We start from the raw sequence: 17252 nt of genomic DNA, 5'->3' as shown, positions 1-17252 counted from the left end.
GCCGAGGCCTGCGACGAGAAGGGGTCGGCCGAGGCCTTTGGTGGGGGATCGCCCGAGGTCAGCGGTGAGGGGGCCTCGGGCGAGTCGGAGAATCGGCTGAGGCCAGCGGTGTTTAGCTGGTTTCGACTTTTACGAAGTCTAAACAGTCGTTTTTTGGTTCTTGCTTAGGGTACCCCTTCTCACTGTATCCGACACATGTGGGCCTCAGCTATGTCCATTTATATATTTTAGTTTCGTTAAAATATACTAGATTATTATTCGCAAAAAGTATATTTTCATAAAAATATAAATGACAAAATCTTCAAAATAGTTCAGAAGTTTTTATGGGCTAAGAACAACCTAAATACAACTCATTTTAACTTGTTACACTTAAAAAGAATTAATTAAAAAATACGGTTGAGGCCGGCAAGAAACAGCATGCGAAATTAGCTAGCGGCGGTCGTTTCTCCCTGGTAGGCATAAAAACGATAAATGATTCTAATGATTCTCAAGAGAAATATTTCTCTTCTGACCTGTTGGACAGTGATTATAGCTATTTTTGCTAGAATTAGGATCAATTCATGCTGCCAAACAAACCATATGTCTCAACAATTAAATGGTCTTGCTAAGCTCTAGCCTGTAGGTAAGCCGTAAGCCCATGTATACATGAGTCGTTCACTCTACAAGTTCTATCAAGCTATTCCATTGTCTCTGAATAAATCAACTTATGGAGTTATCCTAGGTCAATTTTTTTAGGTTTAACTAAAGTCTATTATAAAATGATAAATATTTATGATACAAAATCAGTATAGTTAGATATAACATTAAAATATAGATGCTAGTATATTCTTTTATATAGTATCGCCTTAACAAAAAATTGATTTATGATCATGATGTGATCCAAACAGGCCCTAAAGTGTTGTTTGGTTGAGGCTTTTTGGACCTTATCAGTTAATGGTGTGATCTAATTCCATTGTTTACCGTTTGGTTAGGCCTATTTGTAATGGATCATGATGTGAAATTGTTATGAGCCTATGGAACATGCATAACGTTCCCCTCTCAACACTATTCGATCTCGTTGGCCGTTTTCTCGCTAATTGTGAGAAAAATCAACCATCACTAGACACATGCCCTGCTCTCTAGTGCGCACTGTGGACGCCTCGCGCCTCTCTCACGATGCCATAGCTCTTGAATCCATAGTTTTCATTGAACCTCCTCCTCTTCGCCCCCCCCCCCCCCCCCCCCCTCGTCTACTTATTTTTCATCACTCCCTTCTTCCACTAGGGTTTCTAGTTCATCATTTTCTTCTCATAGGGATAGGAAGCGAAACCATTGCCACAATCAAACAAGCAACCAGCGCTTTCTGTTCGCTTAAACTATTTGTACTATGATGTGGTCTAATTTGCTTTACCAATTACTATTTATATCATTGGAACCATATGAAATCTTTAAGAGCTTGTTTAGGACTGCTCCACCAACTCTAATATGGAGTAGCTCTATAAAAAAAGATGGAGTTTCTACAATACAACTTTAGGTTATTCACAAAACATCTAGAGTTGGTCCTCAACTCTATCTTTTTTTGGAGCAGATTTTGTAGAGTTGTCTCTATTTGACTAGTGAAGTTGAAAATACAGCTAAAAGAGTGAAGCCAAGCAGGCCTACACAAGCTCTAAAAATTAATATTTTTTCAAGACAGAAGGGAGTAATCCATACTAGCTAGTAGCTCGAAGATCCACGCCCGCCGAGGCCAGTGTACAGTTACTCTATGTTTGCCTGCACACGTCGGTGCACGCAAAATGCGCAAGGGCACCACACGTTTCGTTTTTGTTGCAGACTTGCAGGGTGTAGCTAGGTTAATTATTAGCAAGAGCACCTCCTTTGCCCCCTTGACTCCGAAGTCCGAAATGTTTTTTTTTTCCTGACTTGGCCATAGATATAAACAAGTACGTATTGCAGGTTTTGCGCCTGTAAGTATTAATTGCTTATTATTATTCTTTGATTGCAGTGATAACTTGATTAATACCCTGAGATTGCACTAGCCGGTGGATTAGACAAGACGCGAGACTGAGCACGCAGGTTTCAGAAGGGTTTCGTGGCATCTCATGGGAGAAGCGTGGCTGGTTATCGATGGTCTCGGAAGAGCTGAAGAGGAAGACTCGCTCTCAGACGTCCAATAGGGAGCACGTGTCGCCGACGGCCGATCCGAGGTGGGCGGCTGCACAGGAAATGGTTGGGTCTTCTTCGGCTATTTGCACTCGTATTAGGCTGTCCACAGCATGAGTGATGTCATACTATTTGTGTTCGCCACATTACTGTGATGTTTTGTTTCATTCTTACGTACAGCTAGCTTGTAGTTTTACTCGTTTTAATTTCAGTGAACCCATGAACAGTAGAAAGTAATAAGCTTGAATCTTAATTTTTTTTGACAATGCAATCTATAGATGTGCATTGTTTTTTTCAAAAAAAACTACTATGTATGTTTTTCTGAGGATTTTTTACATTGCACATTTTTCTAGAAAAAAATATCGAGGAGTGAGTCCTAAATTAGAGTGGGCATTACGTATTTGTTTGTGCTCGCTGCTCCCAAATTTCCTAGCACAGGCCGGCACCATCAGGGCCAAATTTTTACAATCTGGACACTGTAGCACGTTTCGTTTGTATTTGATAAACTTTGTCCGATCATGGACTAACTAGGCTCAAAAGATTCGTCTCGTGATTTACAACTAAATTGTGTAATTAGTTTTTTTTTACCTATATTTAATGCTCCATGCATACGTCCAAAAATTGATGTGATGGAGAGAAGGTGAAAAAACTTGGAATTTGGAGGTGATCTAAACAAGGCCTAGCTTCGCTGCAGCACGTGTGGAAAGAGAAGAGCGCCAAAACTTCTGTCCAGTCGAAGCACCGCTGCATGCGTGCGCTGTGGAAGGTCTTACTACCGTGGCTTTTCTCTAAAGTAACGAACTTGGATAACTAAATGGAGTTTGAGAGGGAAACGTAGCAAGAATCTAGGAAGAACAGAGAAGGAACTCGGCTGAGTCCTGAGGGGAAGAGTTCATTAGACGGGGGAAATCAGGGTTCTGTTCTTCGTTGCCTGCCACTGCCCCCAGCCGCCGACACACTCACGCACGGGACCGACCACTGCCATAACAGCTCGTCACTCCAATGCTGAGAAAAACGAAGAGAGCTCAAATCAAGTGCCAATGGAACAAACAGGAAAACGGGTGCTGGAGCGAGGTTGATAAACACACACTCTATTGTAGTATCGTTGTTTAGCTTTCGTCGATCAAACTAAAAAGGTTTTTTAAGTATCAATTATCAACGATCCAAAGAGGTAGAAAACGTGATACACCTAAGGCCCAATTCCTTTATACTTTCGCGTAGAAATCCGCAGCGCTCCATGCACCTCGCCGCGGTCGCCGTCAATGGTTGCGGGCGCGCGCGGCGGGGTAGTCGAACGGCAGCGGGCGCACGCTGTCGTTGAGCGGTGCGGCGTGGCGGAAGCCGTACGCGCGGAGCACCTGGTCGTCGGCGAACCCGAGCGCGCGGCGCATCCCGTCCTCGGAGATCTCCCTGGTGTAGATCTTGTTCCGCTTGCCGCCGCAAGGGTTGCACCCGGTGAAGTGCGTGACGAACGGGCGGCGCCACCCGGACTGCCCGCCGCCGTCGGGGCCCGGGACGACGGCCCTGACGGCGGCGTTCCGCGCCGCCGCGTACCGCAGGTGCTCCCACTCCGCGTGCCTCCGCCGGAGGGCCGGGCCACCCTTCCGCTCCGCCGCCACGTACCGCGCCGCGATGGCGTCGAGTTTGCCGACGATCTCCGCGAAGTAGCCCTGGAAGTAGTAGTCGATGCCGAGGTAGGTCTTGTCGCCCCATCGCTCCCGGTTCGTGAGGAGGAGGTACGCGAGCGCCGACTGGTCGTCGGACTTCTTGCTGAGCGTGTCCCTGAGCGTCTTCCCCCACCGGGCGTACTCCGGCGAGGCCGGGCCCATGCTAGCCCACTCGTCCATGAAGTCGAGCGACCACTGGCAGTTGCGGATGAGGAACACGCCGGCGTTGAGCCCCACCCACGACCGCTTCTCGTACACCTCCTCGGGCCAGCCGTACAGAACCAGGTTGTAGGGGCGGTACCTGGCGAGCGGGAGCGAGAAGTCCATGTCGGTGAGCACGGCGTCGGCGTCCACCCACCACACCCACTCCGCCTCCGGGTGCGCCAGCATGGCGGCGCGCACGATGGGGATCTTGGCCCAGAACGCCACCATGGACGGCTCCAGCAGCGCGTTGTTGTACAGCAGCTCGATCCCGTGGAGCCGGCAGTAGTCCACCTTGTTCTTGAGGAACCGCAGCAGCAGGTGGTCGCCGCCGGCGCCCTTGCACGGCTCCGGCTGCGACCCGGTCACCATCACCACGCGCTCCGGACCGCCGCCGTTCCGGCCGCCGAGCCCGCGCGACCGCAGCCACTGCGCGCGCTTCGCGTCCCAATCGGTGACGCGCCGGCCGAGCGCGTACGAGAGATCCGGGTCGTCGTAGAACGTGCGCGGGCCGTCCGCGGGGCCTGGGACGGGGAAGGCGACGAGGCCGGTGCGCTCGGGCACGAGGATCGACGCCGGCCCCAGGAACGCCAGCACGGCCGCGGCCACGCCGGTCGCGAACACGACCGCGTCGCGCGCGCGGCTGCTTGGCCTCGGTGGCGCCACGCCCTTCTTGCTCGCCGCCGAAGCGGCGGCGTCCGGCGCGGCCATGGGACTAGAGGAGTGTGGCGTGTGAGTGTGGACCGGGATTCACGAGTGAGGAGATCGAGGAGTGCGCGCGGGGGCTGACTGCGATGCATGCAACCCCGGTGGGCGGGCGGTGATCAAGTCACGTGAGGTGCTCGGCGTTGCCGTCGGTCTCGGCGCGCGACGCGGCTAGGGATCGGAGAAACTGTTGGTTTTGCCACATTCTTTTATTCCTGGGAAGGCCGGATGGCAGTGTCGGCGGCGTTTAGAGTGCAGTTTAAAAATTTTGAGAACGCATATCCTGTTTGCTTGACCGGAGCTGCTAGTACACAATTTTGACTTACCATAGAGATAAAACTACTAGTACCCAAAATTAAAATAGACCACATTCTACTTCATATAACCTCACTATAGGCTCCATTTGGTTTTCGGATTTGGATTGCATGAATTGAACTGGGTTCCAATGAAAAAAATACATAACGAAATGGAAATGGTTCTAATTCGACTATGTTGTTTGATTATCAAATAAATTGGTAAAATACAAATCATGTGAAATCAATTCTAATTGATATTTAGTTGTATAGTTTAAGAAATCAAAATTTGAAATTCCAAATGTCTCCCCAGGTTGAGAACCAAGCAATACATAGCAGCAATGGTTGTACTCATAAGTCCTACATATGGGGATCAAACTCTAGGTTTAACATCTCATGTATCTTACAGCTATATGCATTGGTCGATGCAGAGGCTGGGATATTAATATATTTCCTTTTCTAAAAAAACATCTCATATATCTCGCAACCGTGGCTATTTCTAGACAACACGTGTGGTACCCATGAGACACCAATGATAAGTCTATCTGTTATGACGGGCGTGACCTACGAGCGCCTGTCTAATAGGAGATTATTGGTGTTTAGCGACTCAACAACAATATATAATCTAAGGATCAAAATAGACTACATTGCTACTATCCGAACTCTCGATTGTAATAATATCATTCACTATTCATAGGTGATCTAAATATGCCCTTGGTTTAGTATATCTTAGAAGTATCACGATGCGCCTTTATGGTAATTGACCCTTAAGGAAACATGGTATGTTTAGTTTTAACATCCACTAAGCTAAACTGAAATTTAGCCAATGCTAAAGTCAGTCATGATCAAGACTTAAAAAATACGCCCCTCCATTCTAAATTATAAGTTGTTTTGACTTACATTGTTTGGAATATATATCTAAACATAGCGTATATCTATATACATAGTAAAAAAATATCTAGAAAAGCCAAAACTTTGGAATGGAGGGTGTAGTAGTAAAATTGAAGTGCCTGGATTACTACCATTACACAGGTGGATCTCACATATATAGAATCATCAAAACACGGGTATTAAATCATAGATTTAATTACAAGGAATAAAATGGTCCAAACGCATTAGGAATCAAGATATAGGATATAAGCAATTTGAATAAGGTGTACCACATAAGGCCAGTCTCAATAAGGAGTTTCATCTCATGGTTTCCAAAGGTGCCACCTCAGTTTTGTAGACTTGGTTTGCGGAACGAAACCCCCTCTCTCGTTGCATGGTTTCATCTCACAGTTTCATAGACTAGCCACAATACTAAATTGTTGCATGGTATGGTGATCAAATGTGCCATACAAATATGTTGCCACTTTCACTTCTAACAATAGCTATCACAGTAGCTTTCACGCTAAAATTTCATTTCACACTTCGATCTACAAATTCTTTTACACCGAAATTTGTAAATCATTAAAGATACAATCCGGAGTAAGCGTTGGATTAAGTCCCATTGTCCCAAATATTGAACTAAAGGTACAATCTGCAGTAGGCACTGGATTAAGCTCTCATTATCCCAATCCATAAACGTATGAAATAATTATGATAATAAGGGGGTATGAAGAAGAACTAATCAGTATGGACAAACTAATCTCCTACGACTAAAATGAACAAAGTGTGGATATTTTTTGGTGCGACATTTATTTTGGTTCGTCCGTCTGCCTATGCCTGCGATCCCACGACATCTCCTGCATGCACATTGATTACAGGTTAATCTTAATTACTGTTTGATCGTGTCATTCTCCTTGATTGAATATTGCATGTCACGTGATAGAGGAATCACAGCAAAATAGGAAGTAGAAAATTATTGTGTTATCCATATACACATTGCATGTTTGCATGCACCAGCATACATGGCAACGAGCAAAAGGAAAGAGAATTAACACAGAAGAAAAGAGAATTAAGACAAAAGAAACATCTTTGCATTTCTCAGAACCTTGCCAAATCTGTCTATATTTAATTACTTTCCCTCTTTGCATTTGCAAAAGGGATAGCTTTTTCTCCTTTCATTTGGTTTCACGCTCACGTATTCCATCGCCCTCGATTGCTGTTTCTTGCTGAAATTGCCCTTGAGTCTGTTCATTTTGAATCCTTTCCCCATATCCCCGTTCCCCAATCCATGGTCCATCACGACAGTAGATACCAGACACCATTTCTTTTTGGATTAAACTAGGTAGCGTGCTCGTGCGTTGCTACGGGATAACTAACAATTTATACTAAAAACACACAGATCGCATAATAAGATAACAATACTGTAAAAATTAAATACCAACGTTAAAGTGACATTTAATCCAAAAAGCAAAGTTTATGAATTTAACACAGTCACGGAGTGCGCAACGTCGCAGGCTCACAAACTCTACTTTATAGATCTTTCCGTGATGCGGCTAAGATAATGTTTTATATTGGCAGAAAGAAATTTCTGATATCTATTTCTTTCATTGTAATCCATTTATCTGGACAATGTTTGAGGTTAGAGCAAGGTTAAAGTTTTTAGTAGCTTTATGATATTGTCCGAAGCTATGAGACAATTGATGTCTTACAATGATCCTTTCATTAATTTAGTTTTCTATCTATGTTTAATTGTTTATTCAGTCTATTTTATAGGTACGCCGGTAGATAATGGATGACAAAATTCAAGCATCCATAATTTATCTCTTTGACTTTGAGCATGAGTTTTGTTTTTATTTTTTAATTGATATATTGTTCTTTTATTTTTACCGTAGTGTTAGCATGGGCATGCATGAAAACGAAGATGTCTTTATACTACAAAAATCTTTCAAGAAGATCATGCATAGATTATTCTTGTATTGAATATTATATATATATCATCACCTAAATATTCTAATTAAACTACAAAATTTTGAATTAGGATACAAGGTAAGACATGCAAACTGATATTTCAAAACTACCTATAGAGTCCAAAGAACTTAATAAATAAATTCTTCTGGAGGCAATACATATTTTCTCTAATCTTTCATTTGGTGTAGTTAGTGTTATCATAGTACCCGCATGTATTTATGAGAAATAAATCGTAGACAAAATGTGGACATTTTTTGGTGCGATATTCTAACATGGGTCCATCGTCCTGCCAATATCCTTGAGGCAGATCACATAAAGGATAAGAGTCCCTCTATGAGATTGCTCACAAGAGATTCAAACTTATATCTGATCATGGTAATGTTGAATTGCTTTGCATAAAAAATATCGGCAATGATAAATGGGGACATAGGTTTTAGTATGCATAGTAGAGGAAAACTCAACCTTAGCCTTCTTAACAGCTTTTCTGAGCCTTTACAGTGCTAACTTGTCCTTACTCAGATAGTCAAGAGGTGCACCATAAAATTATGCACCACTAAGAAAAATATCACCATTGGTTGCTTTGACCTAAAAAATATGTCGAAATTAAAAATTATAACACCTAATTCAACATCTTGGAATAGACACTCAAGTGGATACCTTATTCTACAATATATGTATGTGTGGAATAGTTCTAAAGCCACACATATTTATACAGTGAGTATAACATACTTTATTTTAAAATTTTATGAGAGATTTTTTAAGATACGTAGTATTATCCATGTGACAGGCACTAATATTTACATATATACTCGAACCTGTGTGTACAGGATTATATGGAGATGCAGCGAAACTTATTTATGGATTTATTGGCGCATGAAAGAAATAGATATCAGAGAATTCTTTCTGCCGATATAAAATATTATCTTAGCTATATTAGGAAAATATCTATATAGTAGAGTTTGTGAGTCTACGACGTCGCGCTCTCCATGACTGTGTTAATTTCACGAGCTTTGCTTTTTGAATTAAATGTCACTTTAACGTCGGTATTTAATTTAACAGTACTATTATCTTATCATACGATCCGTATGTTTTTATTACAAAAGATTTAGTTGTCCCATAGCAACGCACGAACACGTTATCAAAGTACGGAGAAAGCTAGCACGGAGGGTCCTCCCACGCTACTCAGCATCTAAACCTGGGCCAAAATCTGGTGCTTTCTTGTGCCGATGGCAGAGCAGATTGTGGTGGTGGCGGCGGAATAACCTGTGATACCTGCGCCGATGAGGATCCCCACTGGATGAAGACTATCGGGTTGAGCCTCCATGGCCACGCACCTTGCTTCCTCCCCCGGAGATGCGCCGCGCCGTGCTTGCATCTGGACCAGCGGCGGCCACGATGGGAGAGGCGGCCACAGTGGGGTCGACGGGAGCGATGGCCAGCCGGCTGGAGCCGGCGAGGGGATGCGCGCCGCCCGGAGCTCTCAACCGGTGCTAGATCCATGGGCGCTGGATCTCCGCCCCAGCTGCTCGGCTCGACTCTGCACGGGAGGGAACGAGCACATGCGGAGGCGCGGGAAGGATTGGGGAAGAAGAATGGCAGGAGCAGGAAGGATGGGGCGGGGCGCAGGGATGGATTGGGGCGGGGTGCGGGAAGGATGGCCAGGCGCGCGCACAGGATCGACGACGATGAAACTTTCTCCCTCAACGCTGCTTTCATATGGTTTCCAAGGAGTTGGAAACGGTGCACGCTCGTTTTCGTGGGGATGAAACGTTTCCCCTCACTCTCCACCTTAAAAAAACATACAAAGATTTCATTTTTACTACACCCTATTTAATATGCATAAAACCTCGTGAAATAACCATTGAGACATGCCTAATGGAGCATCAAATACATAAATCTACAGCTGCCACCTCAACCTCCTCCATACATTTTTTTTCTGAGCGAAACCTCATCCATACATGGGCAAGGCCAAACAAAAAAAAAAACCATTGTAAGCCCAATATTCACCAAACCGCAGGGATCTTTGCATCATCCTAACGCTTACGGCCCACTGTAGCCCATCAGGCCATCACACCTTGGGCTCGCTCCGTTTGCGCTCCGCCTCTCTGTCTTTTCCAGAGAACGCTGTCTTGGGTCCTGTGTCGCCGACGTGGGCTCGCCGTCGCCGCGAGCTCCACCTTCCTCTCTCCGCTCCGGCCCGAGCGCGATGTGGCGAGCGACGAGGCGGTGTCCGCCGCTGCTGCGGTGGCTCTCGTCGGACGCAGCCGCCTCCAAGGCGCCGCGGCGGCAGCGGGTGGTGGCGCTGTGGGGGAACGGGGACTACGGGCGGCTGGGGCTGGGCGCGCTGGAGTCGCGGTGGAGCCCCACGGTCTGCCCCTTCTTCCTCGCCCGCGCCGCCGACCCGCCCGCCTCCCTCGCCTGCGGCGGCGCGCACACCCTCTTTCTAACCCGTATGCCCCGCTTTCCTTCCCCACCTTTTCATCTTCATTCACTTAATATCACCATCTGCCCGTCTAGTACTACGAGAGCGGAGATCATGCTAGAGTCCTAGAGCTAATTCGTTGTCTTGGTTCACGCAGTTAAATGATTTTGTTTACCTACCATAATAACATTGCTAGATATGTAATGAGCTGATTTTGACCATATGCTCTGAGTCGGAGTGATAAAAGTTGTACCCTGCTCTTCCGGCCTAAATTAGCATAAGCAAGTGAACAATCAGCATTTCTTTATTTCTGTTTGAATTGTGGTGTCGTAATGCGGCAGAGGCCCTCCCTTCTGTTTTTATGCAGAAAGTGGGCGAGTGTTTGCTACAGGGCTGAACGACTTTGGGCAGCTCGGGATAGGATCCTCTGTTACACATACGCTGGTACCGTTCTTGCCCATCGTATTTCAGATGTTTGCTTCCACATTGTCTATTAGCACAGAGCTTTGGCATGGATCCTAGCTGAGGGAAGAAAAAACCTTGGCTAAGTAATTGAAAGCTGCATGCATTAACATTTAACTGGGGGGAACAATCGTGTCTCCTATTTCATACAACGCTAACCAATTTACTTAGGACTTATCGTGCATTTCAGTAAAAAAGTACATTTGGTATTACCGCGAGGGCTTGGATACCCTTCGAAGTAGACAATATTATTTTACTGGCACTTTTCAGAGTCAAGTTTAGTCATTTACATCAGTTGGTAGATACATCAGACTTAAGAAGCAAAGCAGGTATTACTGGTCATTCACAACATTTATTAACACTCTATTTCTGTATAACTTCAATTAGCTTTGGTTTTCCTATCTGTGCTTTGAATGAATTTGATGCTTTTTTCTATAAGCTACGAACCATATGAATCTGATTATTCCACATACTGTGTCCTTCCTTTGTCTACAGTATATAATTTATTTTTTTCCTTTTCATGTAGGGGCCTGTTGAAGTTTCTGGATTTCACGAGAGAGTTGTAGAAGTTTCAGCTGGCAACCATCATTCTTGTGCAGTTACCGGTAATAGAAAATAATTAGATTCTCTAGGTGCCTGATTTTATTCACCATAATAAGGTGAATTTATTAACTGATGATAGCAGACGGAATGGAGGGAGCCATCTTCTATGTTACTATAGATTTTTAATGGAGCAGCAGATAGTTCAAGCTTCTCGGGTGTAGAAGTTTGTGCTTCCTTGCTTCTTGTTTGTGTGGGCCTAAACACACAAGTACGGGATGAGGAAATAAACTTTTTTGGCCTTTCTAGTTGTTTGAATATTGATCTAGTGCTGAGTCTTCATGATTCAGGAATATTGCCATTTATCGCGTGGAAGCTACATGTGGGTATGGTGCTGTAATAAGTTCATTATAATATTTATTATGGCCCCAGTTACTCTACTAGATATTGACAACGGATTTGATAAACCAAAATACATATTGGGTAGGTTGCACTTTCAAGCAAAAAGGGCCATATGGATTTGTACACTCTCCCTAGACCTAAGTGCGATCGCACCTTAATTGAAATATGTTATTGCTCATTTGCTAATTGAGCTGTGATATGCTCTGTAAAATGTATTTATTTTTTTAAGGTTATTGTCACTGAATGCTGCACTGCAGCATACAACGCATTACACCATAATAATGTTTTACTGATATCTGGATAAGTATAACAGAAAAGAAGTGTGATTACCATCTCTTCTATTTCTTTCCCAAATTTATTTGTGCTGCACATATTTGCATTGTAATAATTGTATTACCAATCTCCACTAAAATTTTGTGTTTTGACTTTCTTGAACAGCAGATGGTAAGCTCTTTGTTTGGGGCAGAAACTCAGGTGGCCAGCTTGGCCTTGGTAAAGGTAATAGTGTCATGCCCGGTCTTTATTTCCTTAATGCCACCTATTAATGTGATATCATAATTGAATTGTTCTGGTATCTCTTATACTCTGACACTATCAACAGCAACTTACTAACATTGATGAGTGCTTGATCCCACAAAACATAATAAAATTTCTGTATGAGAAGGGCAGGCCTGGTGCAGTGGTGAGAGCTGTCTCACTGAGTCACCAGGTCGTGGGTTCGAAGCAGCCTCTCCGCATATTTTGCGGGGGAAAGGCTTATCTCGGTTTATCCCTTCCCCAGACCCCACTCATGTGGGAGCCTCCGGCACTGGGTCTGCCTTTTTTAGTTTAGGAAATCCTAATAGATAGCTTCATAGCTCTTTGGTATTACTTGACCACTGTTTCAACTCACTATACATGTCTTTATATTATTTTTCACGCAGCATAATCATGTTTCTATTAAGATTTTGCTAGGGACTATGGTAGATCGTGCTAAGGAAAATTTTCCATCAATTATCCTTTTGGCAGTTTTATTTCTGAGATGGAGTTTTTCTTTCTTTAGGGGCAGGTAAAGTAGTTTCTACCCCAACAAAGGTTGATTGTTTGACTGACTTCAGGGTAAAAATGGTTGCTCTGGGATCAGAGCATTCAATTGCTGTTACAGGTGACTAAGAAATTGGTGCTTTATACCAGTTGTATTTGAATATTTCTACCTTCGAGAGTCTGAATCTCTGCTATCATTTACTTCTCAAGAGGAAGGTGAAGTCTTGAGTTGGGGAGCTGCTGGTTCTGGTAGGCTCGGACATGGCCGTCAATCTATCATCCTGGGATTTTCTCTGACCTCAAGGTATGTTAATATATATTTCGTAAAAACTTACTCTGTAAAAAATTTGTGCTGGACCTTAATTGTGTGTGTACTCTATGTCATGGAATAATTCATTGTCATCTATTAAGAAGATAAGAAAATCCATAACCATAAGAGATGGAAAATTTTCTACTACAAGCTGGCGTGCCTAAGTACACAAGAGAGCTATGTGCATGATTTTAAGAGGGAATGGGCCTTCTAAATATCTTAAGCAGTTAAAGCTTGTGACGAATGAATTGGTGTGGCATATATGGGTATTGTTTGTGCTCCTTAAACTGAACAAGGTTGTTAGATTATGTAGTATTGTAGTGTGAGTTTTGAGTAAAATGACTGATGACATATAGATATAGAAGTTTGAAACTTGGAAGGCTTCTGTCGGATATCTTAGGGTAAAATAGGTCTGATGATTCTGGATATGTTTGTACTATGTGGTTTTAAATTGTTTGAAAGATAATAGATTGATAACTATATCTTCACTTGTGCAGTGAATATACTCCAAGATTGATCAAAAACTTTGATGGTATCAAGGTATTTTGACTTGAAACTGAACATGCCTATTAATCAGAAAAGGTTCTCTTATTGTCATGTAGTGATTGTCTTCTATTTCTATTTGTTTATGCATTGGCTAGATTAAAAAGATAGCTGCAGGAATGTTGCACTCAGCTTGCATTGATGGTAAGCATACAGAAAAGCAATATTCAAATTGTACAAATCACAATTACCCATCTTATGATTTCCCCCTGTCAAAATTGCAGAAAAAGGTACTTTGTTCATATTTGGGGAGAAGACTGAGAAGGTGGTATCCAATCAGGCCACCTTGGCATTTGTTTTTTCCCTTCCCTTACTAAAATACTTTTTTATCTCCCTTCATTTCCTTGGATTTAACAAAACATTTTAGGGATTTGGAAGATCAAACGAAGCATTCAGACCAAATATTGTTGAAGAGATACCATTTTCAGAAGAAGTTGCTTGTGGAGGTTACCATACTTGTGTTGTAACAGGTATTGGTGTTTGATGCAGTCTTTGTTTTGTATTTTGTTAATGTGGAATTATCAAAATTTTCAGCTGTTAACTTGTCATACAATTTTGAAACATATACGCTGATACATTTACAGATAACGGTGATCTGTATTCTTGGGGTTCAAATGAAAATGGCTGCCTTGGTCTGGGGTATTTCATCTATGACTTTTTCAAGAACTTTCATACATCATCTTGTATCCTACATATATCAGTGTGCATCCAATGCCGAAGTTGTATTCTTACATGATTATCTCTAACCAGAGGTACGGATATGGTTCGCTCTCCAGAAATTTTGAAAAGCTCGCTATTTAAACTTCCTGTATCTAAGGTTTGTGCTTCTGGGCACCTATCTCATTTTTTTATATATTGCACCACTTAAAGACAGTTCTTGTTTGATGTATGTTGGACATTTAAGCTCTAAAATGTATGCTGGACATGAGAGTCCTTGACCATTTGCCCTCTGTAGGTATCTTGTGGTTGGAAGCACACAGCTGTAATTTCAGGTATTATAATTTATGCTTCTTTTTCTCTAGTATGTTGGTTCTAATTAGTAGCAAATGCTAACAGAAACTCCTTTTTTAGTCTTGACAACAGCTGTCTCAATCAAGGGCTCCATACATGGTTTGTTTTGATAGTATCTTGTAGGTCAAAAAGGTTGTTTTAAAAGTTCTAGCAAGAATAATATAGAACAGTAGACTAGACTATACTTTGATGTGACACTTTTGAGTTGAATTCTTTTGTGTTCACTATAATCTGACACTTGTCTGTCTGAGGGTCAGATTAGCAATGTGCCTACTATGGTGAGTGTTAACCTTTTAACAAACATACTGCAAGGAACTGGTCTAGGAATTTCTTGGATTTAGGTCAAAATTTGAACTGTATCCCAAAGATTTGGATCCCAACCCCCCCCCCCCCCCCCCCCCCCCCCCCCCCCCCCCACAGGTCCTAAAGGTCATTTGCAGGTTGAATCAGATTAACTGTGTATCTTTAAAAATTGATATTGGATCTTCTGAACTCATAGTTCTAGGTATGAAAAGGACTGTAAATTTATTAAAAACATCGGAGGCTCTGTCAGGGTTCTGGGTAGTGGCCCAAACTGTGCCAATATGGATAATGTAAGGTTTTTGGGGCAGAGTATTAAGTGAAGTTCATTTTTTTTTCTTTTGGTCTAGCTTTTTAAGGTGAATGGATGACAAGATTGCCTGTGTTATGTATTGGTAGTTTTAGTTATCAATAGATTTTTTTTCAGTTATACTTTATCGCTTTGTGCTCTGAGCAGCTCAAAACATCCAGGTGATGACATTTACACATGGGGTTGGGGAGGCGCCAATGGAACTTTTTTTGAAGAGGGGCATTCTTCTGGTGGACAGTTGGTGAGTTGCTTTCTGCCACAACCGTTTCTACTTGATGGCGATGATGTGCAGCATGCATAATCCCCACAGGACGCCAGTCATATGGTCAAACTGCCTTGCTACTTGCAGGGACATGGAAGCGACGTAGACTATTTTGAACCTATGATGGTTCCCTTTGGCAAGAATGCAAGAGCAGTCCATGTATCATGCGGCTTCAATCATACTGGTGCAATTTACGAGTACTCCAAGGGCTGACTGACATGCCACCTGCAGACAGCAGATAAGCATGTCTTGGAGATTTGGACTAATTATTAAATTATACTCAGTAGAAGTGCACATAAACAGCAGAAAGAAGCTCAGATATTGGACCTGCATCTATGTGAAGAGAAATATAGTCTATAGAACAGAGTGATACTACCACCCCTGATCGAGTGAGGGGCATGTAAATCAAGCAGAATAAGAGATAAACTGGATGCATTTTGTGATGCATCAGAGTTACAGGTCAGTGTATAGCGTTCCAGTCTTTCCTTCATTTATTGGGTGGTTATGTATTATTTTGCCAGCTAATAAGAAATCCATTGCCCGAGGTGTCAGCAAGCTGTTCGTGTACATGATGAGTACTTGACTGCTTGGTGTCTATGCTTGCTGTGTTTCTGTGTAAATAATACATGAATCAATTATTAAATTAATCCTGTTTGTACAATTAAAAATGTACATATATCAGTGCATCGTTCATTATTTTTTTTGGAAGATTTATGACCTCTTTGTTGATATCCTATGTTTGCCAGTTTAGTGAAGCATGTGGACAGTGGTGGCACGGTAATTTTCTTATTTGAAAAACTAGAAGAGCTTTCATCATTTGACTTCGTTTTGCAAGGATGTTAAAGGTAATGTTGTTGGGATTCGGTCCGTAATGGTCTAACGAAGCTTTGAACCATTAGTATCACTCCACTGGTGTCGAGTCTTCGTAATACAACATCTGGTGCTTATAGTTTGTGCGAACACGAACAAACCCATGATGCCACGTGCTAGAAAGAAACAAGGCCCACCAATCTGGTGCTCATAGTTTGTGGAAATCTTCCGGTCCAAGCGCTCAGACCGGAATCACGCGCCGACGATTCCCGCGGCAGCTATTCCCACACGTTGGAGACCAAGCGTAAGACGGCCCAGGACCCGTAAACCCATCAACCAGCCTTCCTCTCCCTCCCTCGTCTCTATCTCCGGCAGCCCTCGTCTTCATCTCCGATAGGTTCCTCTCCCTCTCTCGTCTCCATCTCCGACAGGTTAGGGTTCATATATGCCGGTGGGCTTAGAAGGAAAGGGGCACAGGGGGCGACGGCCATGACACAGCGGTGGTGGCGGTCGAGACGGCGGCGAGGTGCCGCCTGTCGGACAGTGGGAGATAGCGGTTGGGCAGGGTCGGCGGAGCTTTTGAACAAGTAAGTACGGAGTAGTTGCTAATTTATGCACTGATGATAGCTGTTAACACTAGTGCAGGACTGGGTAGCAATCCCGATTGGGAAACCCCCTCTAGTCCCGATTTTCCAACCGGGACTGCCAATCTGGGACTAAAAGCCCGCCATTTAGTGTCGGTTGGTTATACCAACCGGGACTGAAGGGGTCTCTAGGCTGAGCCCGAGGGTGGGCACCTCCAGTCCCGGTTGGTATAACCAACCGGGACTAAATATTACTCTTTTTGTTTTCTTTTTCTTTTTTTTCTTTTGCAGTTTCTTTCCATTCAATTTGTTTTCATTTCAAATAGTTTTTGTACACGTATTATATGCTATACTATTGTACGTCATCCATAAATAAGGACGAAACTAACCATGTAAGAGCTTATATATTACAATAATTTAAAACAAG

The 17252-nt window shown here is 43.2% G+C and overlaps 2 protein-coding genes across 7 annotated transcripts; one reads left to right on the top strand and one right to left on the bottom strand.

The window, feature by feature from the left end:
- Positions 1-3215: 3215 nt before the first annotated feature.
- LOC136485167 (probable glycosyltransferase 6) lies at positions 3216-4799 on the bottom strand. Its single transcript, XM_066482104.1, has one exon. It carries the CDS (start codon positions 4719-4721, stop codon positions 3402-3404), a length of 1320 nt encoding a protein of 439 aa, XP_066338201.1. The 5' UTR covers positions 4722-4799; the 3' UTR covers positions 3216-3401.
- Positions 4800-9926: 5127 nt separating this feature from the next.
- On the top strand, positions 9927-15982 carry LOC136486891 (ultraviolet-B receptor UVR8-like). 6 transcript variants are annotated; one of them, XM_066483956.1, is made up of 15 exons: positions 9927-10296; positions 10636-10712; positions 11257-11335; positions 12114-12170; positions 12721-12816; positions 12906-12999; positions 13503-13545; positions 13647-13692; positions 13773-13813; positions 13916-14018; positions 14133-14187; positions 14299-14365; positions 14504-14540; positions 15331-15410; positions 15519-15982. In XM_066483956.1, exons 1-15 carry the CDS (start codon positions 10053-10055, stop codon positions 15642-15644), a joined length of 1245 nt encoding a protein of 414 aa, XP_066340053.1. In that variant the 5' UTR covers positions 9927-10052; the 3' UTR covers positions 15645-15982. The 6 variants fall into 6 exon arrangements, with proteins under 6 accessions (XP_066340053.1, XP_066340051.1, XP_066340054.1 ...); XM_066483954.1 differs by having other exon boundaries at positions 12715-12816; XM_066483957.1 differs by having other exon boundaries at positions 12111-12170; positions 12796-12816.
- The last annotated feature ends 1270 nt before the right edge of the window (positions 15983-17252 follow it).

This window comes from Miscanthus floridulus, chromosome 10 (genome assembly GCF_019320115.1).
Source record: "Miscanthus floridulus cultivar M001 chromosome 10, ASM1932011v1, whole genome shotgun sequence".
Taxonomy (NCBI): Eukaryota; Viridiplantae; Streptophyta; class Magnoliopsida; order Poales; family Poaceae; genus Miscanthus; species Miscanthus floridulus.
The sequence above is the reverse complement of the archived record's forward strand: the minus strand, read 5'-3'. Positions and strand labels throughout refer to the sequence as shown.

Coding starts and splice junctions, on each gene's coding strand:
- LOC136485167 (XM_066482104.1), bottom strand. CDS start 4,721: ATGGCCGCGCCGGACGCCGCCGCTTCGGCGGCGAGCAAGAAGGGCGTG.
- LOC136486891 (XM_066483953.1), top strand. CDS start 10,053: ATGTGGCGAGCGACGAGGCGGTGTCCGCCGCTGCTGCGGTGGCTCTCG. Junction 11,336..12,110: donor TCATTCTTGTGCAGTTACCG/GTAATAGAAAAT, acceptor TTTCTTGAACAG/CAGATGGTAAGCTCTTTGTT. Junction 13,546..13,646: donor AAAACTTTGATGGTATCAAG/GTATTTTGACTT, acceptor TGCATTGGCTAG/ATTAAAAAGATAGCTGCAGG.